This window comes from Equus asinus, chromosome 21, assembly GCF_041296235.1.
Source record: "Equus asinus isolate D_3611 breed Donkey chromosome 21, EquAss-T2T_v2, whole genome shotgun sequence".
In the NCBI taxonomy this organism is placed as follows: Eukaryota; Metazoa; Chordata; class Mammalia; order Perissodactyla; family Equidae; genus Equus; species Equus asinus.
The window spans coordinates 94157773-94178825 of record NC_091810.1 but is presented as its reverse complement, the minus strand read 5'-3'; the positions used below and the strand labels follow the sequence as shown (position 1 = coordinate 94178825).

Below are 21053 nucleotides of genomic sequence, written 5' to 3'. Positions count from 1 at the left end.
AAATTACATAACATGATAGTGCAACAAACCTCGGAATCAGCAAATTTAGGTTTACTTTTAATTTCTTAGTGGCAAGAAGTTAATGAAATATTACAATAATACTTCATTTTTGTTGGAACAATCTACAATTATTGTACTTTAGTTCTGGATCAAATCTCATAATGGTTTAAATTTGAACTACTATAAAAGACAACTCTGAAGAGCAGGAAATCTACTACACCTGACTTCAAGCTCTAATTTATTTCCCATCTAAAGGCAATTGAGTTTAGATTTGGAACTAATATGCAATAGTAGCAATACCTATCATTTACAAAGTGCTCTACATTTTCAAAGCCCTGTACAGTTATTATCTTATAACTTTAATAAGCTTATTATGGAGGTGTCATTTCTTTCATGAAAAGAAAGGAACAGAGACAAAATTCAGGCACAGCAGGAGTTAGGGCAGCCTTTCCTACTGAGCAGGCGGATCATCTAAGGTCAAGTGATGGAAACTACATGAAATAATATCCCATGTCTATTCTCTAAGACACATGCCAGATACTCTATGACACTCAGGTCTGAGGCAGTCCAGTAAAAGTAATATCCAGGCTTATTTTATATAGGACCCAGTGTGGCTCTTCTGCCTAGGCCAATCCAAAAACAGATTTGTAAAGACTTATATTAAAGTATCAAAAAACCATACCTTTAGAGCAGCACTGACGATCATGAGGCAGGTCCTACGGCAAAGTTTGTTTTACTATCTGAAATGCCAGCTTAACCCACTCCAGGGAGACAAACCTTATCCAGGTGACAGAGTCAGCTTATTACAAAAGAAAGGGCCGAGTGTCAACACAGCTACGGATACAGGTGTAGTACTGACAGTGGAGGGTGAAGGCGTCAAAGTAAAGGCTAACATTTCCACTCCTAGATTAGACCAGCAAGATTACACTATTAAACCACAGTTCAAGATGCCCAACGACCATCAGTAATTACTTATAGCCTAGTCAATTTTTTTGTTTAGAGTGAGTTTTGTAGCAATGAAAAGGACTCAAGTAAACCCATTCCTGTCTCTCCTGCCTTCACTATCTCCTCATTCGCCTTTTGTCCTCACTCCTTTCCTTCTCTAATCTGAATGAATTGTGTAAACTTTCTTAAATCCTTTCTGCAATAAGGGAGAATTTAAGTTAGCTAACTAAACAAATAGCAACACAAAAATGAAAAAAGCAAACATTACCTTTACATCAAAATTACAATCAAGTCTTCGAATTAACACGATGAAAGTGCCAGATGAATTGTCTCTCAGTGGTGGAGGCACTATGGGTTCACAGGCATTCTCTGGTTTTGAGTTAATCAAAAAGCCCTGAAAAAGAATTGGCAATAAGTTTTTTCTCTGTTAAACTCAAAAAATCGATTCAACTTACTTCTACAAACATCTTTTGACTTTGCTTCCTGTGTTTTGCATTGTGCTAGGTGAATTATCTGGCAACTACAACAGTTCCTACCCTCCAAGTGCTCACAATCCCAGAACTTCTAAAGTAGTATTTGGTTTCATAAATGTTTAGCTTTTTTAAGTAACTTCCATTTTTACTATTAAAATCTTTTTAAAAGTCACACATAAGTCCATCACCCCAAGACAACCACTGTTGGCATGCTGGTATATTTTCCAACAATGATTAACATTTCTAAACCAAGCAAATACTTTTCTAAATTAACTTTTAAATTTCTTTCATGTTATTAACAATGAAAATGCATAGCATTTCTAGGAATTTATTCCATAGAAACACTAGCCTGAGTATATAAAGGTAAATGTAGATAGATGTTCCCACTACACTGTTTTTAATAACAAAAACTGGAAATCATGCACATCAATAAGGCAGCCATTTAAAAAATTATAGCATATTCATACAATAGAAAAATAATGGAGCCACTAAAAGATCTAAGTAAATCTATAAGCACTAAATTGAAAAGATGTCCACAAGATAACTATTAATTTAAAAAGAAAATAGTAAGTTGCTTTCCCAGAAATACAGGACAGTTTGACATCAGAAAATGTATTAATATAAAAGGTTATATCCATAGATTAAAACGGAAAAGCCAAATGATTCTCTCAACGGATGTAAAACACTGAATAAACACATAAAAAGATGATCAACTTCATTAAATTCATTTATAAGCAGAAATGAGCAATTAAAGCTATGACATAGTGCCTTGACAACAGTCCTGTATGGTGTGTGAATTGGTCCTACCAACCACCTCTTCCACAGGATCTGGCGATTTCTCCTGCCTTCCGTTGCATTGCTTGGCTTGTGAAAGGGAATGCTTTTGCACATGTTTCAGGAACAAAATGCAGCACACTTTCATGCACTCCTAGAATGGCTCCCCTTCTTGACTCCATAAAGCACTTGGTTTTCACTTTGCAGGGAAACAGAACTTGTATCCTTCCAATAATGAATATTTCACTCATGTTAAGGCACCTTGCTGCCTTTTCTGTGCCTTTCTACACACAAACTTTCTGCTTTAATGCCAGATCACATACAGTAGTCCTCCCTTATCTACAGTTTCATTTTTCGCAGTTTCAGACACCTATGGTCAACCATGGTCAGAAAATATTAAATGGAAAATTCCAGAAATAAACTTATAAGTTTTAAATTGTGCACCACTCTGAGTAGCATGATGAAATCTTGTGTGGTCCTGCTCTGTCCTGCTTAGGATGTGAACCATCCCTTTGTCCAACATATTTACACCATATGCGCCACCTGCTACTGACCCGTTAGTCACTTAGTAGCCAGCTCATTATCAGATCTACTGTGGAGATATCTCAGCACTGGTGTTCAAGTAATTCTTATTTTACTTAATAATGACCCCAAAGTGCAAGAGTAGTAATGCTGGCAATTCAGATATGCCAAAGAGAAGCCAATAAAGTGCTTCAAGTAAAAAGGTAAAAGTTCTTGAAAAAAATCATATGCTGAGGTTGTTAAGGTCTACAGTAATTTTTATTGCAGTATATTGTTATAATTGTTCCATTTTATTAGTAGTTAGTATTGTTACTCTCTTACTGTGCCTAATTTATAAGTTAAACTTTACATAACTATGTACGTATAGGAAAAAACATAGTATACAGGGTTCGGTACTATCGGCAGTTTCAGGCATCCCCTGGGAGTCTGGGAACACATCCCCTACAGACAAGGGGGTACTATTGCAGTGCAGTTCTTTTCACAATACTTATAACAGCAATTAAAACAACCTATGTCATACCAACAAGGCATATAACTCAAGTGAAGTGAAGACAATAGGAACAGCTATGGCCAAATTTCCATGTCTGGGTGATGACAACTCCATCATGACTGCCACCTGGTGGACAGCAATTGAGAAACACATCCCAAGTTCAGAGATATTAAAACATGGAGTAATAAAATGCATCTTAGAATCAATAAATTTATAGTATGTACCGACACAAAAAAGGGTCTACAAGTGGAACTGCAAAAGAGTATTTGCTTCTTAATCATTTCTGTATTGTTGAATCTGTTATGAGAGGCATGTATTATTCTTAAACATAAGAAAATTTATAAAAATCAAATACACATAAGTAAAAGTCCAAAAACCAATCCATTCTTATTAATAGAAAACTGACTGAACCCTTCAAAAAAAACAGGTCTTAGATAATTAAATATTATCTTTCCTGTGGATGTTAAAATGAATAACTTGCTAAAACAGCTTACAAATTCCTATCCTTCCCTCAGATGTGAGTCACTTAAAACTAAGTGCAAATTTACTTTGTTTCATCAACAAAGTCTACAAGGTATCATAACAGGCTTTGTCAATTAACTTGGCAAAACTCTCTGGTCCTTTAAGTAAGATGGGCCAAGAAGGTGCTGCCTTAAGCCAGGACCACATGCCTAATGTCACCCTCCAGGGTCAATATCTTCTTATTAAAAGGATGCTTGCTCTGCGATCAAGGATCGTCCTCATCCATATCTTCTGACAGGGGCACTTTATGACAATATGTAGGAAGCCCAAGAAAACCACCAATGCTAGGAGACTAAGAAACTGGATGCCCACCTTTCTTCTCTGTGTTGTAATTCTCTGATGATTAAACAAGGATGCTGGTCAAAAATAGTGCATGCAGACCGGCACCTCAATATCATCAAAGTATAAAGGAACAGGTTTATGATATATAAATGTGTTGATTTTTTTTAAAGATTTTATGACTATATATAAAGTGCACAAAATATAACTTTTCAGCTTGATGAGTTTTCACAAACTGAAGATACCTGTATCAGGAGATGGAAGATTAATGGCAATCCAGAAGTTCCCTTCATCTTCCCCACCAGTCACCAGTGTCACTACATGGACTCCTAACAAATTAGTTTTGCGCAGTTTTACACTTGACAGAAACAGAATCGTGCAGCATAGTAAATGCTCTTTTAGACTTCTTTCTCTCAGTACTCTGTGAGATTCAGCCTACTGCTGAGCAACCACACTGCTGAGATATACTTGGCAGATCTTTCATTTTCATTTCTACCTAGTATTACATCGTGTGAATATACCAAAATTTATTCTACTGTTGATGAGCACTTGGGTAATTCCTAGTTAGGGGCAACTACGAACAGTGCTGTCATAAGCATCCCAGTACTGTCTTCATGAAGACGTGCCCACATCTGCCAAGCACGTGCATGGGAGCAGGACCACAGGACATCAGGCTTCAGTAAACATCACCAAGCAGTTTTCCAGATTGGTTTGGGTCACGACTTTAACTGGAATATTCAAATAAGCCAAACATAAAAATCACACTGAATATAATTTTGCTTTAATACTTCAGAAGGTATTTAGAACTGCAATATTTCAGGGTAAATGTTATGGAAAAATTACTTTTGCTGATAAATTACACTGGTTAATAAAGTTATAAAGAGAGAGATAATTCGATAAAGTGGTTTTGTTTAAAAGACTGTTTCAGACTGAAAAGAGCCTTAGGCTTTCCTTTCCTTCAGCCTGCACTGAATAGGAAACTATCTAGTGAGCAAAACTGAGGAGAGTATATGCAATGATAATGTCAACAAAAATGCTGAAAGCAAGGCAGCAGTACACCTTTCCCTTTGTAAGAGTATAAAAGTAAAGGCAGGAAGAGAGGAAGGGGAGTGTGAGTTGTTTTGTTTGTGAATACCTGAAGTTATGAACTAATAACTGCAGTGACAGCAAGCAGTTAACACTTGTTGAGCTATGGCACACAGCACTGTGTCAGGCACCATGCCCTCTAAGTATTCAAATTGAGTCAATCTTTGCAGTAATCCTATGAGGTAACCACTATTATTATCATTCCCATGTTAAAGATGAGGAAACTAAGTCTCAAAAAGGAGAAGTAACTTGCCCAAGGTTACACAGAGCAGGCAATCGCAGGAAGCCTGACTCCAGAGTCTGTTCTCAACTGCTACGCTATACCGCCTCCACAAGACGAGAACTAGGTCAAGAACAAAACCAGCAACAAGAAGATGAACGGCCACTGACAAAAGCGAACAAACCAAAACATCAGTCTAAAAGGCAATTAAGACTGATTTCAAAATCTGCTACAAGCACTTCAAATGATGAAGATGTCAACAGAAATCTTTCTGACATAATCTTTACATCCAAACACAGACCCAGAAGACTTCATCAGCTAACGTTTTCCTAATGAGAGACAGATGAATTTATTGACATCAACGCTTTCTAGAATATTAAAAATATCCACTGCCCTTTTCTCTAATTCTTTAGTAGATCATTCTTCCAAAATCTACTAGTAACTTGCAAACACAGGGCAACTGTGATTCCTTTTTCACAAAGAGCTGGAGATTACTCTCCTCTTGTGCAGCCAGACACACTTTCACCATTACTCATATCCTATTCTTTCATGTTCCTTTAACACTATGCTCTCAGTACGCTGGTCTCATTTCATGAGGGATCTGTTTAAGCACTAGCATGGATGAGGCAAGACTGAGTCCCCACCCAAGCAATCAAGATCCAGAAAGAACTATCTCCAATAAGATAGGAGAAAACAAAGTCTAAGCAGTATGTGGTACAACCGCACAGAACACAACAAATCCTTCTAACTACGGGATTCAGTAACAGAAAAAGTGGCATTGCCTTGGTTCTTAAACTATACTGTACTTCAGTTTGGCCAAAACCTGAACATATTGCTGTAAGTGGTCTGACCAATATAACACGGAGGAACTATCGCTCTTTAACCTGTTCTACAGATTATACTTCTATTGCTGCACTATAAAACCAAAAACCACAGTTGTTTCAACAAACTTTTGACATATATTGCTGCTAAGCTAGATTTCTCCTCTTTTCAGTGCCTATCTTTTAAGACTCAAGGGCAAAACATTAGAATATGAACCACTCTAAGCTTCACGCCGTCTGCAATGTGACAGCACACCTTCCACGCCTTTCTGCACATCACCGAGGAAAGCACTGAGTAAGGCAGAAATTTAACGGCTATATACTAAAAGTTAAGCCCTTAACTGGATTAAAAGAAAAGGCTTTTAAAAACTCCTCACAGGTTAGATATTACATTCGTAGCATTATTCAGAATAGTAACTGAATATCTTTCATCTCAAAGTTACATCTCACCATGTATACTCTGCTAGAATTCTCCCCAATAACCTTTTTTGGTTACACATTTTATCAATGAGTTAGATTTTAGAATTTAATAAAATCTGATTAAAAGATATCCAAAAGTACAATAAGCTCATTAATAACTAAAAACATTTAAAAAATACTTAACATCACTAAGTAATATTGTTTAGAACAACTACATACTATTTAAAACATATTTCTGAAAAAGTTCAAAAAGCATTAGAAACAAAATTTGGCTCATATTAAAATTCCAAGAACATCAAAGCTTTAAAAAAAAAAAGTCCCAGATTACTATACTGGCTTATCAATTGCACTAAGATTAAAAACAAACCAGGGGCCAGCCCTGTGGCCAAGTGGTTAAGTTTGCACACTCCACTGTGGCGGCCCAGGGTTTCGCCGGTTCCGATCCTGGGCGTGGACATGGCGTCACGCGTCAGGCCATGCTGTGGTGGCATCCCACATGCCACAACCAGAAGGACCTACAACTAAAATCTACAACTATGTACTGGGGGGCTTTGGGGAGAAGAAGAAAAAGAAAGAAAGAAAAAAAAGAAGATTGGCAACAGATGGTAGCTCAGGGACCAATCTTAAAAAAAAAGGAAAAAAATAGCATGATGATTTATACAATGTTGATATGCAGCTCTGAAATCACCCATCTTAATAATTTCCTCAAATGAGAATTTTTGAGTGATTTGTCTTAAAAGGACTTGATAATTAGCATGTGTTGATTACCCACTGGATGCTAAGTTGAATTTCCACTTCCCAGCCGTGATGGAACAACAGGGGCTACTTTCAGCCTCGTGCTTTAAATAAGTGGAAAACCAAACAAAAGACATGAACCATGAGCTTCCAAACAATGGACAATAGATAGCACAGGACAGTGATTCCTGAGAAGAGAGAAACAAACGAGATGAGACCTACAAATACCTCAGCTCCCTGCCTGGAGAGATTCCAGGCCTCAGCACAGGGCAGGGGAACCCAACAGAGTCTGGTGGTCTCAATGAGTTGAGGAGACAGAGTTCAAAGTTTGAGGACGCCACAGCAGTCAGATTTCTGTGGGGCAAAGTATTAGGGAAGAGAGAGCCACAAAGAGAGAGGGCTCCAGATACACACAGAGGCATCCACTTGAGTCCTTTGCTGAGCAGTAATCTGCGCATGTGTGTAAGAGACCAACATGACGAAAGAACCATCAGAAAGGAGGAAACAGCACAAGTCCTGGAGCTCACACGGGGCAGGAACAGTTCATGTTCCCACCAGCCTGAGGGGGAAAACCTCCTGAGACAGAGCATCAAATGCAGCCCTCAGGGGCCGGCCTGGTGGTGCAGCCGTTAAATTTGCACGTTCTGCTTTGGAGGCCCAGAGTTCACCGGTTCAGATCCCGGGTGCAGACATGGCACAGCTTGGCAAGCCATGCTGTGACAGGCGTCCCACATATAAAGTAGAGGAAGATGGGCACAGATGTGAGATCAGGGCCAGTCTTCCTCAGCAAAAAGAGGATTGGCAGCAGATGTTAGCTCAGGGCTAATCTTCCTCAAAAAAAAAAAAAAGTCCTCAGACTACTGCCTCAACAGCGGGCCAAATTAGCCCTAAATATTTGAAGCAAAGGAAAATAAAAACAGAAACTACCAAAACTTGTGGGACATAGCTAAAATAGCACTTAAAGGGAAATATACAGCACTAAATAGCTATATTAGAAAAGAGGAAAGGTCTCAAATCAATGACCTCAACATTCATCTAAAGAAACTAGAAAAAACAAAGAGCAAATTAAACCCAAAATAAGAGAAAGAAGGAAATAATAAATAATAGACACTTTCCTCACACTTGTCCTTTGGATACGTACTGTTACAGATGAGTAAACAGACTTAAAGAAATTGAATAACTTGTCCAGTGATTAAACCAGAATTTTGAGCCCAGTAACTCTGACCCAAGAGCCCACGTTCTTCCCATTCTAGCACACTACTCCTCTCTGCAAAGACAGGGGTTAGAACAGGACCAGGTCCAGGTCTCCCTCTTCCCAGCCCAGCACCCTAACCGTTTTGGCACTGTGCTAAGAGAATCACCACTGCGATGGCGTAAGTGGAACAGTTCACACGTGCGGATTAAAATTATTAGCGTTCTAGTTCACCCTTTTCTCTTCTTTTTCTTACACGTTCCTATTTTCTCCTACTATCCCAGCCCCTTTCATTAGACTGCCCTGAAGTCTACAAGGTGCTTTACAAACAACTGGTGTTCCGCGCCATTTGCTGCTCTGGAAGTTAACCATCACAACTACACTCAAGTCCTGGAATACACAGACAGCTTTACACTCACAATTCACACACGCATTATCATCCCTGTTCTAGAGAAAAAGAAACTGAAGCTTCAAAGAAGGTAATATACCTAAGAACACGCAGCTGCTAACTAATGGTGCTGTGAGCCAAAGCCAGAGCTGACTCAAAGATGCTTCTTTTCTCCAAAACGCAGTGTCTTTCAAATTTAATACAAACAGAAAAAGAAAATGATTTTGGTGAGATTGGTGAGACTAAACATTATTCTTTAATGCTATTATTTCCATTATGATGATGATGATGATAATTGTGCTAAACAAACACACTTGGAAAAGAAAAAAACTCAAACTCCTTGAAGAGTGAATAAGAAAGTATCCAGAAGGGGAAGTGGGAGCATCAAACCAAAGACAGTTCTACATTTACAAAACCAGGCAGTAGAATTTTTACCTTATTTCAATACTTTTATTTCAACTAAAAGACAGTAATACAATTATTTATTTTAAGAAAAGATTCCTTGCTTTACACAAGGATTCATTTTCAAATTCCATTACAAAGCAAATTCTCTTAGCATCTTCTTTATCATTACAAATGTCAAGTATTATAGGTAAAATATGTTCAATTTGGAAGAGGAAAGGTTAGCAAACAGGGCTAAGGCCAAAAATGTATACTGATGGAGAAGTAATAAATAACCACAGGCAGCTATGGTTCAAGCTATGCTCCCCTTGATGAGAACTAACTGTTAACAGTTTTGCAACTCTGATCTGTATGATGTTTGATAATCAACATGAAAAATACTTCTAAATAAGACAGAAAATGAGCTAGTCATCAAGGTATGAAGGTGAGCACAAGAGTTTGGTTTATCTCCAATCTATTTCCTATTGTCAGAGAACAAAATCAACCCTGAAGTTGAAATTTTTATCCTCAACTTTTCTCCAGAGACTTTGAGGCCAAGCAGAAAACAGATGGCATAAATCACCCTAAAAACAGCAAAGGTCAGGCTACCAGGTTCTTAAATATAGCTTTTCATGCTCACTAAAGAACACTACGAAACACATGAGATAACAAACTGGTCAATATATTCCGGGACATCTTGGCCATTTCCTACTTCATAATTTATTCCCAATAGGTCAATCTGAAGGATTAATTGCAGCTTTCTTTATTTTACTGATATACTCACTCACTGAACAAATATTTACTGAATCCCTACTATAAGCCAGACACTTCCAGAGATAAAGATTCTGGCTTCAAGAAATTTACATTGTATGCCAGACACTGTACTACACAGAAATAAGTAAAATACAGTACTCGTTGCTCTTGAGTACATCGTGTAACATTCTCCTTCCTGGTTTTACATTTATCAACATTTCAATTTATAAATACTAAATACAGCTCTTATATCTACTTATATTGGTAAAATTGTTCAGAAAGAATTGAGAGAAAATACTCCCACAAAATTACAATCATCTTGGATATGCACACTTCCAGAATATTTGATAGAGTTGGTAATTACTCAATTTTTATAAAGTATATCATACAAAGAAGTCTCAGCTTAGAAATCTTCTTAATATTGCAACAGTATCTCTACAAAAGAGGAGAACATGAAAGAATATCCTTATTATCAAAGAGATTGTTTCAAAGGACTAGGAGAATCAATTCATTTGACACAACCACTATGTTAAACCAAGAACGGTAGTTATTAGGTTGAAGCGAAATTTATGCTAAAGGAGAACTGAGACAAGAAAATCAAAAGTTTGTAGCACATGAGCCACAACCCACTGCCCAGACCCCATTAGTTCAGTAAGATGGAAGCTCCGCTCTGACCGTAGTGGCAGAGACAACAGGGTCCTTCTCCCCTCAGCTCCCAGTGAAGAAATATGATATCTCAGAGGAAGGGAAGGTCACCACCATTTCTCATCCTCTCCAGCTCCAAATTGCAAAGGCTAAACTCCTAGTGAAAGTGACAAAGTGCACAGGCCAAGAACACGGGGGCCCTGAACACCCTCGCCTTTGCTCACTTGCAGGGCAGAGGATCCATGCTGCGAAAGGCAAACAGAGAAGAGCAGAGACAACCACTCCAGCCAACACACTGCACATAAGGCAGGGTGTCACTGAAAAATGAAAACCTATCTTTATGCTAGGCAATCATCCAGTAGATACAGAGACAGTAGCACTAGAAGAACAGGCACAGGAAATACTAATTGTACAGGCAGTGTCCTAGATTAGAAAGAAAACCAGTGAGGCTGACATATTTTGAATAGAGCCAGTTCCAGAGCAACGACTCAGAAAGTCCGTCCACTGGGAGAGGCAGTCCATAAGAACAAAGACCTCCAAAGCTCTTCCCAAAGAAACTGACTTTACTTGAAACAGAGTGTAGGAAAGCTCAAGAAGAAACATGACTGGACAATACGTACGTGAAAAGATGCTCAACATCACTAATCCCTAACAAAATGCAAATCAAAACCACAATGAGCTCCCACATCACACCCACTAGAATGACTATAATAAAAAAAAAAGACAGATGAAAAGTAAGTTTGATAAGAACATGGAGAAACTGGAAGCCCCATACACAGCTGGTGGAAATTAAAAATGGTGCAGGCAGTTTGGAAAGCAGCCTGGCAGTTCCTTGAAAGGTTAAACATAGAGTTACCATATGACTCAACAATTCCACTCTTCAGTATATACTCAAGAAAAATGAAAACACGTTCATATAAAAACACATACACAGATGTTCATGGCAGCATTATCAATAATAGCAAAAAAGTGAAAACAACCCAAATGTCTATTAACTGATAAAGAGATAAACACAATGTGGTATACCTATACAATGGAATGGTATCAGCCAGCAGAAGGAACAGAGCACTGATACAAGTTACAAGATAGATGAACCTTGAAGACACGCTGAGCAAAAGAAGCCAGAAACAAAACGTTATACGTTACATGATTCTATTTACAAATGAAATGTCAAGAATAGGCAACTCTATAGAGACAGAAGTAAACTAACAATTGCCTAGGACAAGAGCTGGCGGGGTCGGGGAGAAACAGGGAATGACTGCTAATGGGAATGGTGTTTCTTTTTGGGGTAATGAAAATGTTCTAAAATTGACTGTGGTAATAGTTGCATAACTCTGTAAATATACTAAAAGCTATTGAAACATACACTTTAAATGGGTGAATTGTATGGTATATGAATTATGTCTCAGTAAAGTTGTTATTAAAAAAGATAAGGACGTAAGTCACGTCTATGAACTAGATGGTTTTTAGCATGACTTAGGTTGTATCTTAAATATTCCCGTGTTTATTGTTAATGTTGTTGGTTAAATTCTTACCCAAAAAAGTATCTGTTGAATATATATATGACCTAATACCATGTCATCTTAAAAACACAAGGCTCCAGTTCACTGTAACCAGTGATACACTATTTTTGAAGACAGCAGAAAAGATGTCTTATCTTATGGAGATACTTTCTTGTTTTTGCTTGTTCCCCTTTTGAGTTGGTTTTAGAATACTGGCTGTCCCATCTAGATATAATTTATCTTGTTAAACATCTACTATCTTTGTTAGTGCTGCTAAGTGGATTCCGACTCCTAGTGACCCTGTGGACAGCACAGCTGAAAGATGCCCAGTTTTGCGTCACCCTCTCCCCTTCCAGCGCTGTATCAGACAATGCTCCATTGCTATTCATTGGGTTTTCATGGACAATTTTTTTGGAAGTGGGAGGTCAGGTCCTTCTTCCTAGTCTGTCTAGTCTGGAAGCTCTGCTGAAACCTGTCCACCATGAGTGACCCTGCTAGTATACGAAACACAGGTGGCATAGCTTTCAGCATCACAGCAACAACACACACCACCACAGTATGATAACCAACGGACGGGTGGTGTGGTTCCCTGACCAGGACACAAACCCAGGCCGAGGTGGTGACAGTGTCAAATCTTAATCACTAGACCACCAGTGCTGGCTAAAGCATCTACTATAACTTTCTTTACGTCATCAAAATTCAATTAACTTGATTGCAAATAGAATTTCACATTTACATATAAATTAACAAATATCTCCTCCCAAAGTTAACTACCCCAAACTATTCTGCAGACATAAATAGTATGCTAATGACCTTATCATTAAAAAGAAAAAAAGAGGCCAATAAATCATGGTGTCCAGCATAAAGCTAGAAATAAGATCAATAATTCCTTTTTCACTCAAATTGACGTTGAAAGATTTAAATAAAGAGAAATCATAACATCTGGTTGACAATCCTTTGGTTTTTCTATTATTGAAGTTAATTCTTAAAAATAACATAATTGATTAAAATTTAAAGACTGTAGGCTTGAGTTTTACTTAACACAGAAGTAGTTGTCTGTCAGGATTTTGATTTTATGATATTCAAGCTCTCTGAAGAAAAGGCCATCTGGTATGTGCTTTTCATTCAGCACACACAGATAAGGCTTCACTCAGTGAACATATCTTTTGACATTTTAGAAAACAAAACGACTGTGCCCTCTGGTGGACAATGCCTTCTAGCTAATCTGCCACACAGCACACCACCATCATAACCACATCATTATCATCCTTCAGAAACAATCAAACCCTGTCACTCCAATCTAAACACTGAACCAACAAAGTAGAAAATCAGAAGCTCAAAAGACTGTGGTGCACTTGTAGGACTTGCTACATCCAACACGACAGTTTCTCTAACAACAAGAACAAGTCTAGATGGACTGAGCTTATGCTGGAAATACACATCCTCTAAGACGGCCTTCTAAATTGCCACATAGTCAGTCCATGCTAGTATGGAATATTTATTCATATTTTATATTCTGTAGTACCTGACAAGTCCTCTAAGATCATAAAAGCTTTAAATGTGTTAATCAATTACAGAATTCTTAACAAAATCTTTGATAGCAAAAGAGTTCAGAAACAATTATGGAGAGTAAATCTGTGAAAAATTAAGAGGCAACAGAAAAATTCTCCTTCAGTTTTACAAACAAAAGTGAATCTTGAATAAAAGGAATTCTTTGGTGATGAAGTCAAAAACATATCGTTTTATGAAAAAGAAACAAAGACTTCAAGGCTTCATTACTTACCACATCATTTACCATCTACAATTTGTCATCATAATAACTCAGTCACAGTTGAACATAATCTGCTTACCTAAAGTTGATTACAATCTGGTTATCAATCTGCTTAAGGGGGTCAGACGTGAAAACTACTGATGGAAATGGTCAGATCCTAGCTAAGGAATTATTTCAGTATTCAGTATTCAAAGAGAACAGCAACTGACAAGAAGGGGTAGTACCAGTAAATAGAAGGAGGGAGAGCAACAAAAAATAATAATGATGCTGGAACTGGTATTAGCTCTTCTGTTAATTTCAAAGGTGATGATCACTGACTCATTTATTAAATGAAATAAAAAATATATTAAATATGGAAAAAATGAATTATTTCATTACGGCAAATTATCACTTAAAGAAGGAGGAGAATATTTCAAATCTCTCCAAAGTGGTCAGACACTCTCATATACCAGTAATATACAAGAATACTGGTGTACCATATACTTGCTAGCCATTGATATTGTCAGACTCTCTATTTTCACTAATCTGATGAACGTGAAGTGCCATCTGGCTATAATGTACACAAGGAGACATTTTTAAGGATGTTCAATGCAGGAAAAAAACTGACATCTTAATATCTGCCAACAAACAATGAAAACATAAAGTGTGGCATATTCATAAAATGGAGTATTATGCAACAGTTAAAATGAATGAAGACCATATAAATTTCAAATATAGTGTTGGATGAAAAAAGCAAGTTTAAAACAGACCAAACAAAATTTAAAAGCAGGTACAGCAATGTTTACAGATGCATATATAAGGTAAAAAGTGTTTTATAACATAAATAGGAAAGATATACATAAATTTCAGGATAATGATTATCAATGATGAGGGAGAAAATGGAATACAATTTGGAAGGATAAAAAGAATGTTCCAGGAACATTCTATTTCCTCTTTTAAAAAACGGCAAAATATTAACATCTAGGTAGCAGGTATACAGGATATTCTATTATTCCCTTACTCTATTCCATGTTTAAAATATTTCATAATTTTTAAAAAGTGAAAACGATCTAAATGTCCCATGACACAGGGCTTGGTTACATCATGGTGTAACAATTCAAGGACTGAAATAAATTGCAGAATTTCTAGTGATGATATGAATGCATATGTTTTTATATGAAAAGACATCCATGATATTGGATATGCCGTGATATTGCCAAATTTGAAGAAGTGCAAAATAGCATATATAAATGCATAAAATGAAGGTACAAATGTGTCTATAAAAATCACATAATTATACCAAATGTCTACTACTATAATCTCTTGGTTGCAGAATTATATATGCTTTTCATATTCTTCTTTATACATGTTCCGTATCATCTTAATTTTTATGGTGAGCATATATTACTCTTATAATCAGGAAAATATTTTTTTCATAAGCAGAAGAATAAAAAATTACTCTTTCACCATATCAAATTGAGAAAGCCAGCAGGAAAATCTAATGAAAACTACTAAGTGAACAACAAAGACACCCAGTAATGAAACAGGGAAGGGGGGGAGGATGTGGATTTATGAGATCAGACACCTAAGCCTCCTCTACATCCAAGATGGTACGAGACTAAATAGAACAATGCAGGTGGGTCCAAGGAAGGTGGAAGAGACTCCGGCCCAGACTGTGGAACAAAGGAGAAGAACCCAGGTTGGATTTGGGGAATTCCATGTAAGATGGGTGGAATATCTGTAGAGTTTCCCATGCATCCTTTCAGGTCCTCCCGCTTATTCTCTCTCCCTACATCCACACTTCTGTAAGTGATAACTTGTCATGATGAAATAATTCTTATTTTCCACATCTAATGAAACACTATATTCCCTGATTCAGTTAACAAATGAATGAGCAATCATTACTTTTGAAATTAACAGGAAAAGGTTTATTTCAGAAGCTCAAAATCCACTGAAGAAGCATTCTTTTTATACCATCTAACTCTGTGCATTTGAAAATGTCTTTAGAGTTTAGAATTCCTATTTTATGCGTAGCCAGGTGGTTTTCCTCCTTATTTTGCTGATGCTATTTCCTTATTTATCTTTTAAAAACGGAACTCTGACCTTTATTTTAGTCTACAAACTGAAGGTGATATTTCAACAGTGAACAGTTCCTAAGAGTGAGGAAGGCAAGTACATTCAGCCTTCATGAAGACTTCTTCACAAAACTGTCAAGAGTTCTGGGGGGAAAATACCATAGCTGGTACTGAGCATCTTCTCTACAAAGAAAGTACAGGAGGTATCACCAATGAGCCATCCAGACAACCACATGTCCTTATAATATTTGCATTTTCCTTCACTAGGAAAAGAAAATTGCTCTTCTAATCTCAAGCCTTTGCATTAAACAAAATCACTTCTTCTAAAAGAATCCTAAAATTAACTAATAAAGTAATTTTCCACAAATAAGTCAAGTTTGTGGAAAATTAACTGATAATTATATAGGGCACTGATTTAAGAATAATGATAAGGAGAAATAAATCATATATCATATAAGGAAAACCCTTTCCTTGTACCTTTGTTCTGGATATTAAGAATGATACAGTCAAGGACAAATCTGCATCCCATGACCTTCATCCTCTGTGTCCCCTCCTCATCAACATAAAGAACATATGTTGAGTACCAGATTACAAAAACACTGTATACAATGATCACGGCAAATCTAGCCCAAAAGGTATTTTGCTGAAAACAAGATCTGCCATTGATAGTTCTACAAGGAAATATGATGTGAGGACTACTGATCAAGGCTTCCTTCTGAGACATAAAGCTTGTTTGAATTCTTTAGTAATCATCATTATCTCCTGTACCTATCAAGGCACTTCTTAAAAGTACAGAAACAAGAAACCTAGAAAAGCTTGATCTTCCTGAGACTGGCCTTTAATGTGTACTAAATTATTCCAACTATACTGATAACAAACAGAGAGTCTAGAAGGAGACCTTGCTGGCATTACAAATCTACATGTAATATCGTGACTATTCAATAATGATGCTTTAATAGTTGATTATTCATTTCAAGTTAAAAACAAGGGCTTTTACACTATACAACAAAGAAAATATTGGGACATAAAATGGGAAAATAAAGACATCCTAAGCACGGAGTGGGGGGTGTGGAAAAAATTTACAAACTTTTTGGAGGAAAATATCTCAAGACCTCAGGTAAGGAAGGATTTACTTAAGACACAGGAAATGCAAAATATCAAAAAAGAGGTCTACATTAAAATTTAAACAGGCATAATTTTCAAAGGCAACTTAAAATTAAAAAGCAAGCACAGAGAGAAAATATAAGGATTAGTGTATAGAAAAATGTGCAAAAAAGAAACACAATTCAAACTAGAAGAAACCTGCTTCACTAATAATCCTATAAAAAGATGCTTGGTCTCACTAACAATCCAAGAAATACCAATTAAAACCAATAAGATACCATTTCGTATCCATCAGGCTGGGAGAAATTTAATAGTGACAATACAAGGTCTTGGCAAGCACCTGGTAAAACAGCAACACTTGCATGTAAGTTTCCTTTGGCATGGGAGGGGAAGGAATGGGCCTACCACACCAAACCTTGAGGTTAAAGACCTTCTGAAATGTTTACTGGGTACTCTGAGTAATGAACTCCTTCTCAGTGTCTAACTCTGCACAATGACCACAATGTACAATATTTCACTGCCAGGTCTCATACAGGGTATTTAGACTTAAGGGAACATATTGATACCATACATCTTCCCTTCTGATCTGAGGCACAGCGACAGGGTCTATATATACAAATAAATAAATACATACATACATAAATCAATAAGTTAAGGTTTTCTGGACAAGTTTCCTGCCAAAACAGTCAGTTAAAACATATTACTGAAAACACAGAGCTTGCCCCAGGTAAAAGTATCGAATCATTCCTTTAAAACTCTACAACACTGGAGCGACGTCAGCATCACGGCGGACTGAGCTTGCCTGGGACTTTCTCCCCTCCAACAAAAGGAGCAACCATATTCCAACAAAAAATATCTGAATAGCACAGGAATGCTTGGAGACCCACAGCAGCCAAATCACAGAGGGCAGAGAGGCTGGAGCCCCTGTGAGAGGAGCTGGAATGGGGTAAGAGAGAACTTTCCTCCCTCGCCTAAAGATGGGGATCGCTGAGCAGGAGGCTCCGTAAGGGAAGGAGTGGGAGCAGGGTCATGCATCCCACAGGATCACCAGGAAATCCCTAGTGCTCTTGCAGCCTAGAGGGAAGCCCTCTAATGGGGTGAAAGCTTTCGTGTGGGGGGGACCCCATCAAGCCAAGACCCCAGGAGACCAGATAGCGAGAGCTGATCAGGACACCCGACTGTGCGCAAGAGAAAGTGCCCCCCCAACCTGCGCTGCGCTGCGCCATCTCGGCTGAAGGCGGAGGGCTCAGAATATGCAGCTCTCAACCCCCATCTAGTGGCGACAGGCTGTAACTGAAACCGAATAATATCACTATGCGGAAAAACCATTCTAGCTTCAAACAATTCATAAAAGCTCCAGACCAGAAGGAAAACAATAAAAACACAGAATTATGTCCTGAGTACTTGGAAATAAGTAAACTAAATGACAATGAATTCAGAATAGCTATTGTCAAAAAACTCAATGAGGTAAAAGAAAATACAGAGAAACAACTCAATGAGTTTGGGAGTTATGTCACAAAAAAGATTGAAACTATAAAGAAGAATCAATCAGAAATACTAGAGATGAAAAATACAATGGATCAGATAAAACAAAATACGAATTCCCTGAATGCCCGTGTGGAAACCACAGAGGAGCAAATCAGCATAATCAAAGACAGACAGACTGAATGGCTCCAAACAGAGGAAGAGAGAACTAAGACTAAAAAGAAATGAAGAAAATCTCCAAGAAATATCCAACTCAATCAGGAAATGCAACATAAGAATTATAGGTATCCCTGAAGGTGAAGAAAAGGAGAATGAAGCAGAAAGCGTGCTTAAAGAAATAATAGCAGAGAACATCACAAATCTACGGAATGAGAGAGAAATATGTGTGGAGGAAGCTTTCAGATCTCCTAGTTATATCAATGTAAAAAGACCTACTGCAAGGCACATAGTGGTAAAACTGGCAAAAATGAATGACAAAGAGGGCCGGCCCCGTGGCCAAGTGGTTAAGTTCGCAGACTCTGCTTCGGCAGCCCAGGGCTTTGCCAGTTTGAATCCTGGGCACGGACATGGCACCGCTCAGCAGGCCCTGCTGAGGCAGCATCCCACATGCCAAAACTAGGAAGACTCACAACTAAAGAAATACACAACTATGTACCAGGGGACTTTGGGAGAAAAACAAAAAATTTAAAAAAAAATTTAAAAAAAAAATGAATGACAAAGAAAGAATACCAGGGCGGCAAGGCAGAAGAAAATAACCTACAAAGGAACCTCACCAGACTTTCAACACATTTCTCTGCAGAAACCTTACAATCTAGAAAAGATTAGAATGACATATTCAAAACTTTAAAAGATAAAAATCTTCAGCCAAGAATACTCTATCCAGCAAAAATATCCTACAGATATGAGTGAGAAATTAAATCTTTCCCAGACAAACAAGAGCTAAGGGACTTCATAGCTACGAGACCCCCGCCCCACAAGAAATCCTCAAGAAGGCCCTCATACCTGAAAAGAGAAAAAAAGGGAGAAAGGGGTCACGAAACACAGAGTAAGGAGACAAATAAAATCAGAATAGGATAGCAAATATTCCACTATCACATTAGGATACAGGGAAGGAAAACACCAAAAAGAAAGACAATCTTATCACTTTAACCACAAAGTCACAACACAAGTTGGAATAAGAGACGAAAATAATAATTTAGGAGGGGAGGAAGAAAGGGAATGAATCAGTTTAGGCTAAGGAAATAAGAGGCCACCAGAAAATGGACTATGTTATGCACAAGATTCTGAATACAAACTTCAGGGTAGCCACTAAACAAAAAAGCAGAACAGAGACACAAAAAATAAGTAAGGAAAAAGCTAAGAAACCCAACATAAGAAACTGCAGAAGTCAATAGGTAGACCAAAACACACAAGATGAGAAACAAAGGAAATGCAGGAAAACCGGAAAACAGGTGACAGAATGTCAGCATTAAGCCCTCATACATCAATAATCACCCTCAATGTAAACGGACTGAACTCTCCAATAAAAAGACACAGAGTGGCAAGATGGATTAAAGAAGAAAACCCAAGAATTTTTTGCCTCCAGGAAACACACCTCAGCTCCAATGACACTGGCTCAGAGTGAAGGCATGGAAGATGATACTCCAAGCTAATGGCAAACAAAAGAAAGCAGGTGTTGCAATACTTATATCAGACAAAACAGATTTCAAGATAAGGCAGGTAAAGAGAAACACAGAGGGTCAGTATACGATGATCAAAGGGACACAACATCAAGAAGAAATAACGCTTATAAATATCTATGCACCCAACACAGGAGTACCAAAGCTCATAAGGCAACTATTAACAAACCTAAAAGAAGATATCAAAAATAGTAGTAGGGGACCTCAACACCCCACTCACGTCATTGGACAGATCCTCCAGACAGAAAATCAACAAGGAAACAGTGGAATTAAATGAAAAGCTAAACCAGTTGGACTTAACAGACATATATAGAACACTCCAGCCAAAAACAGCACAATACACTTTCTTCTCAAGAGTGCACAGAACATTCTCAAGGATAGACCATATGCTGGGAAACAAGGCAAACCTCTACAAATTTAAAAAATTGAAATAATAACCATCTTCTCCGATCATAATGCTATAAAGCTAGAAATTAATTACAAGAAAAAAGCTTAGAAAGGGACAAAGATGTGGAGACTAAACAACATGCTATTGAACAAGCAATGGATCACTGAAGAAATTAAAGAAGAAATCAAAAAAATCTGGAGATAAATGAAAACAATAACATGCCATACCAACTCATATGGGATACAGCAAAAGCTGTATTAAGAGGGAAATTGATCACAATACAGGCACACCTTAACAAAGAAGAAAAATCCCAAATAAGCAATCTCAGATTACACCTAACTAAATTAGAGAAAGAAGAACAAAGAAAGCCCAAAGTCAGAAGGAGAGAAATAATAAAAATCAGAGCAGAAATAAATGCTATTGA

General features: G+C 37.5%; 1 protein-coding gene across 2 annotated transcripts in view; it reads right to left on the bottom strand.

Moving 5' to 3' along the window:
• The window catches only part of RNF13 (ring finger protein 13), a 157887-nt gene that overhangs the window by 95106 nt on the left and 41728 nt on the right, over positions 1 to 21053 (bottom strand). For both annotated transcript variants that reach the window (XM_014838564.3, XM_044755249.2), the window contains exon 4: positions 1214 to 1339. In XM_014838564.3, coding sequence (XP_014694050.1) covers positions 1214 to 1339 — 126 coding nt within the window. The remainder of the gene's footprint in view (positions 1 to 1213; positions 1340 to 21053) is intronic.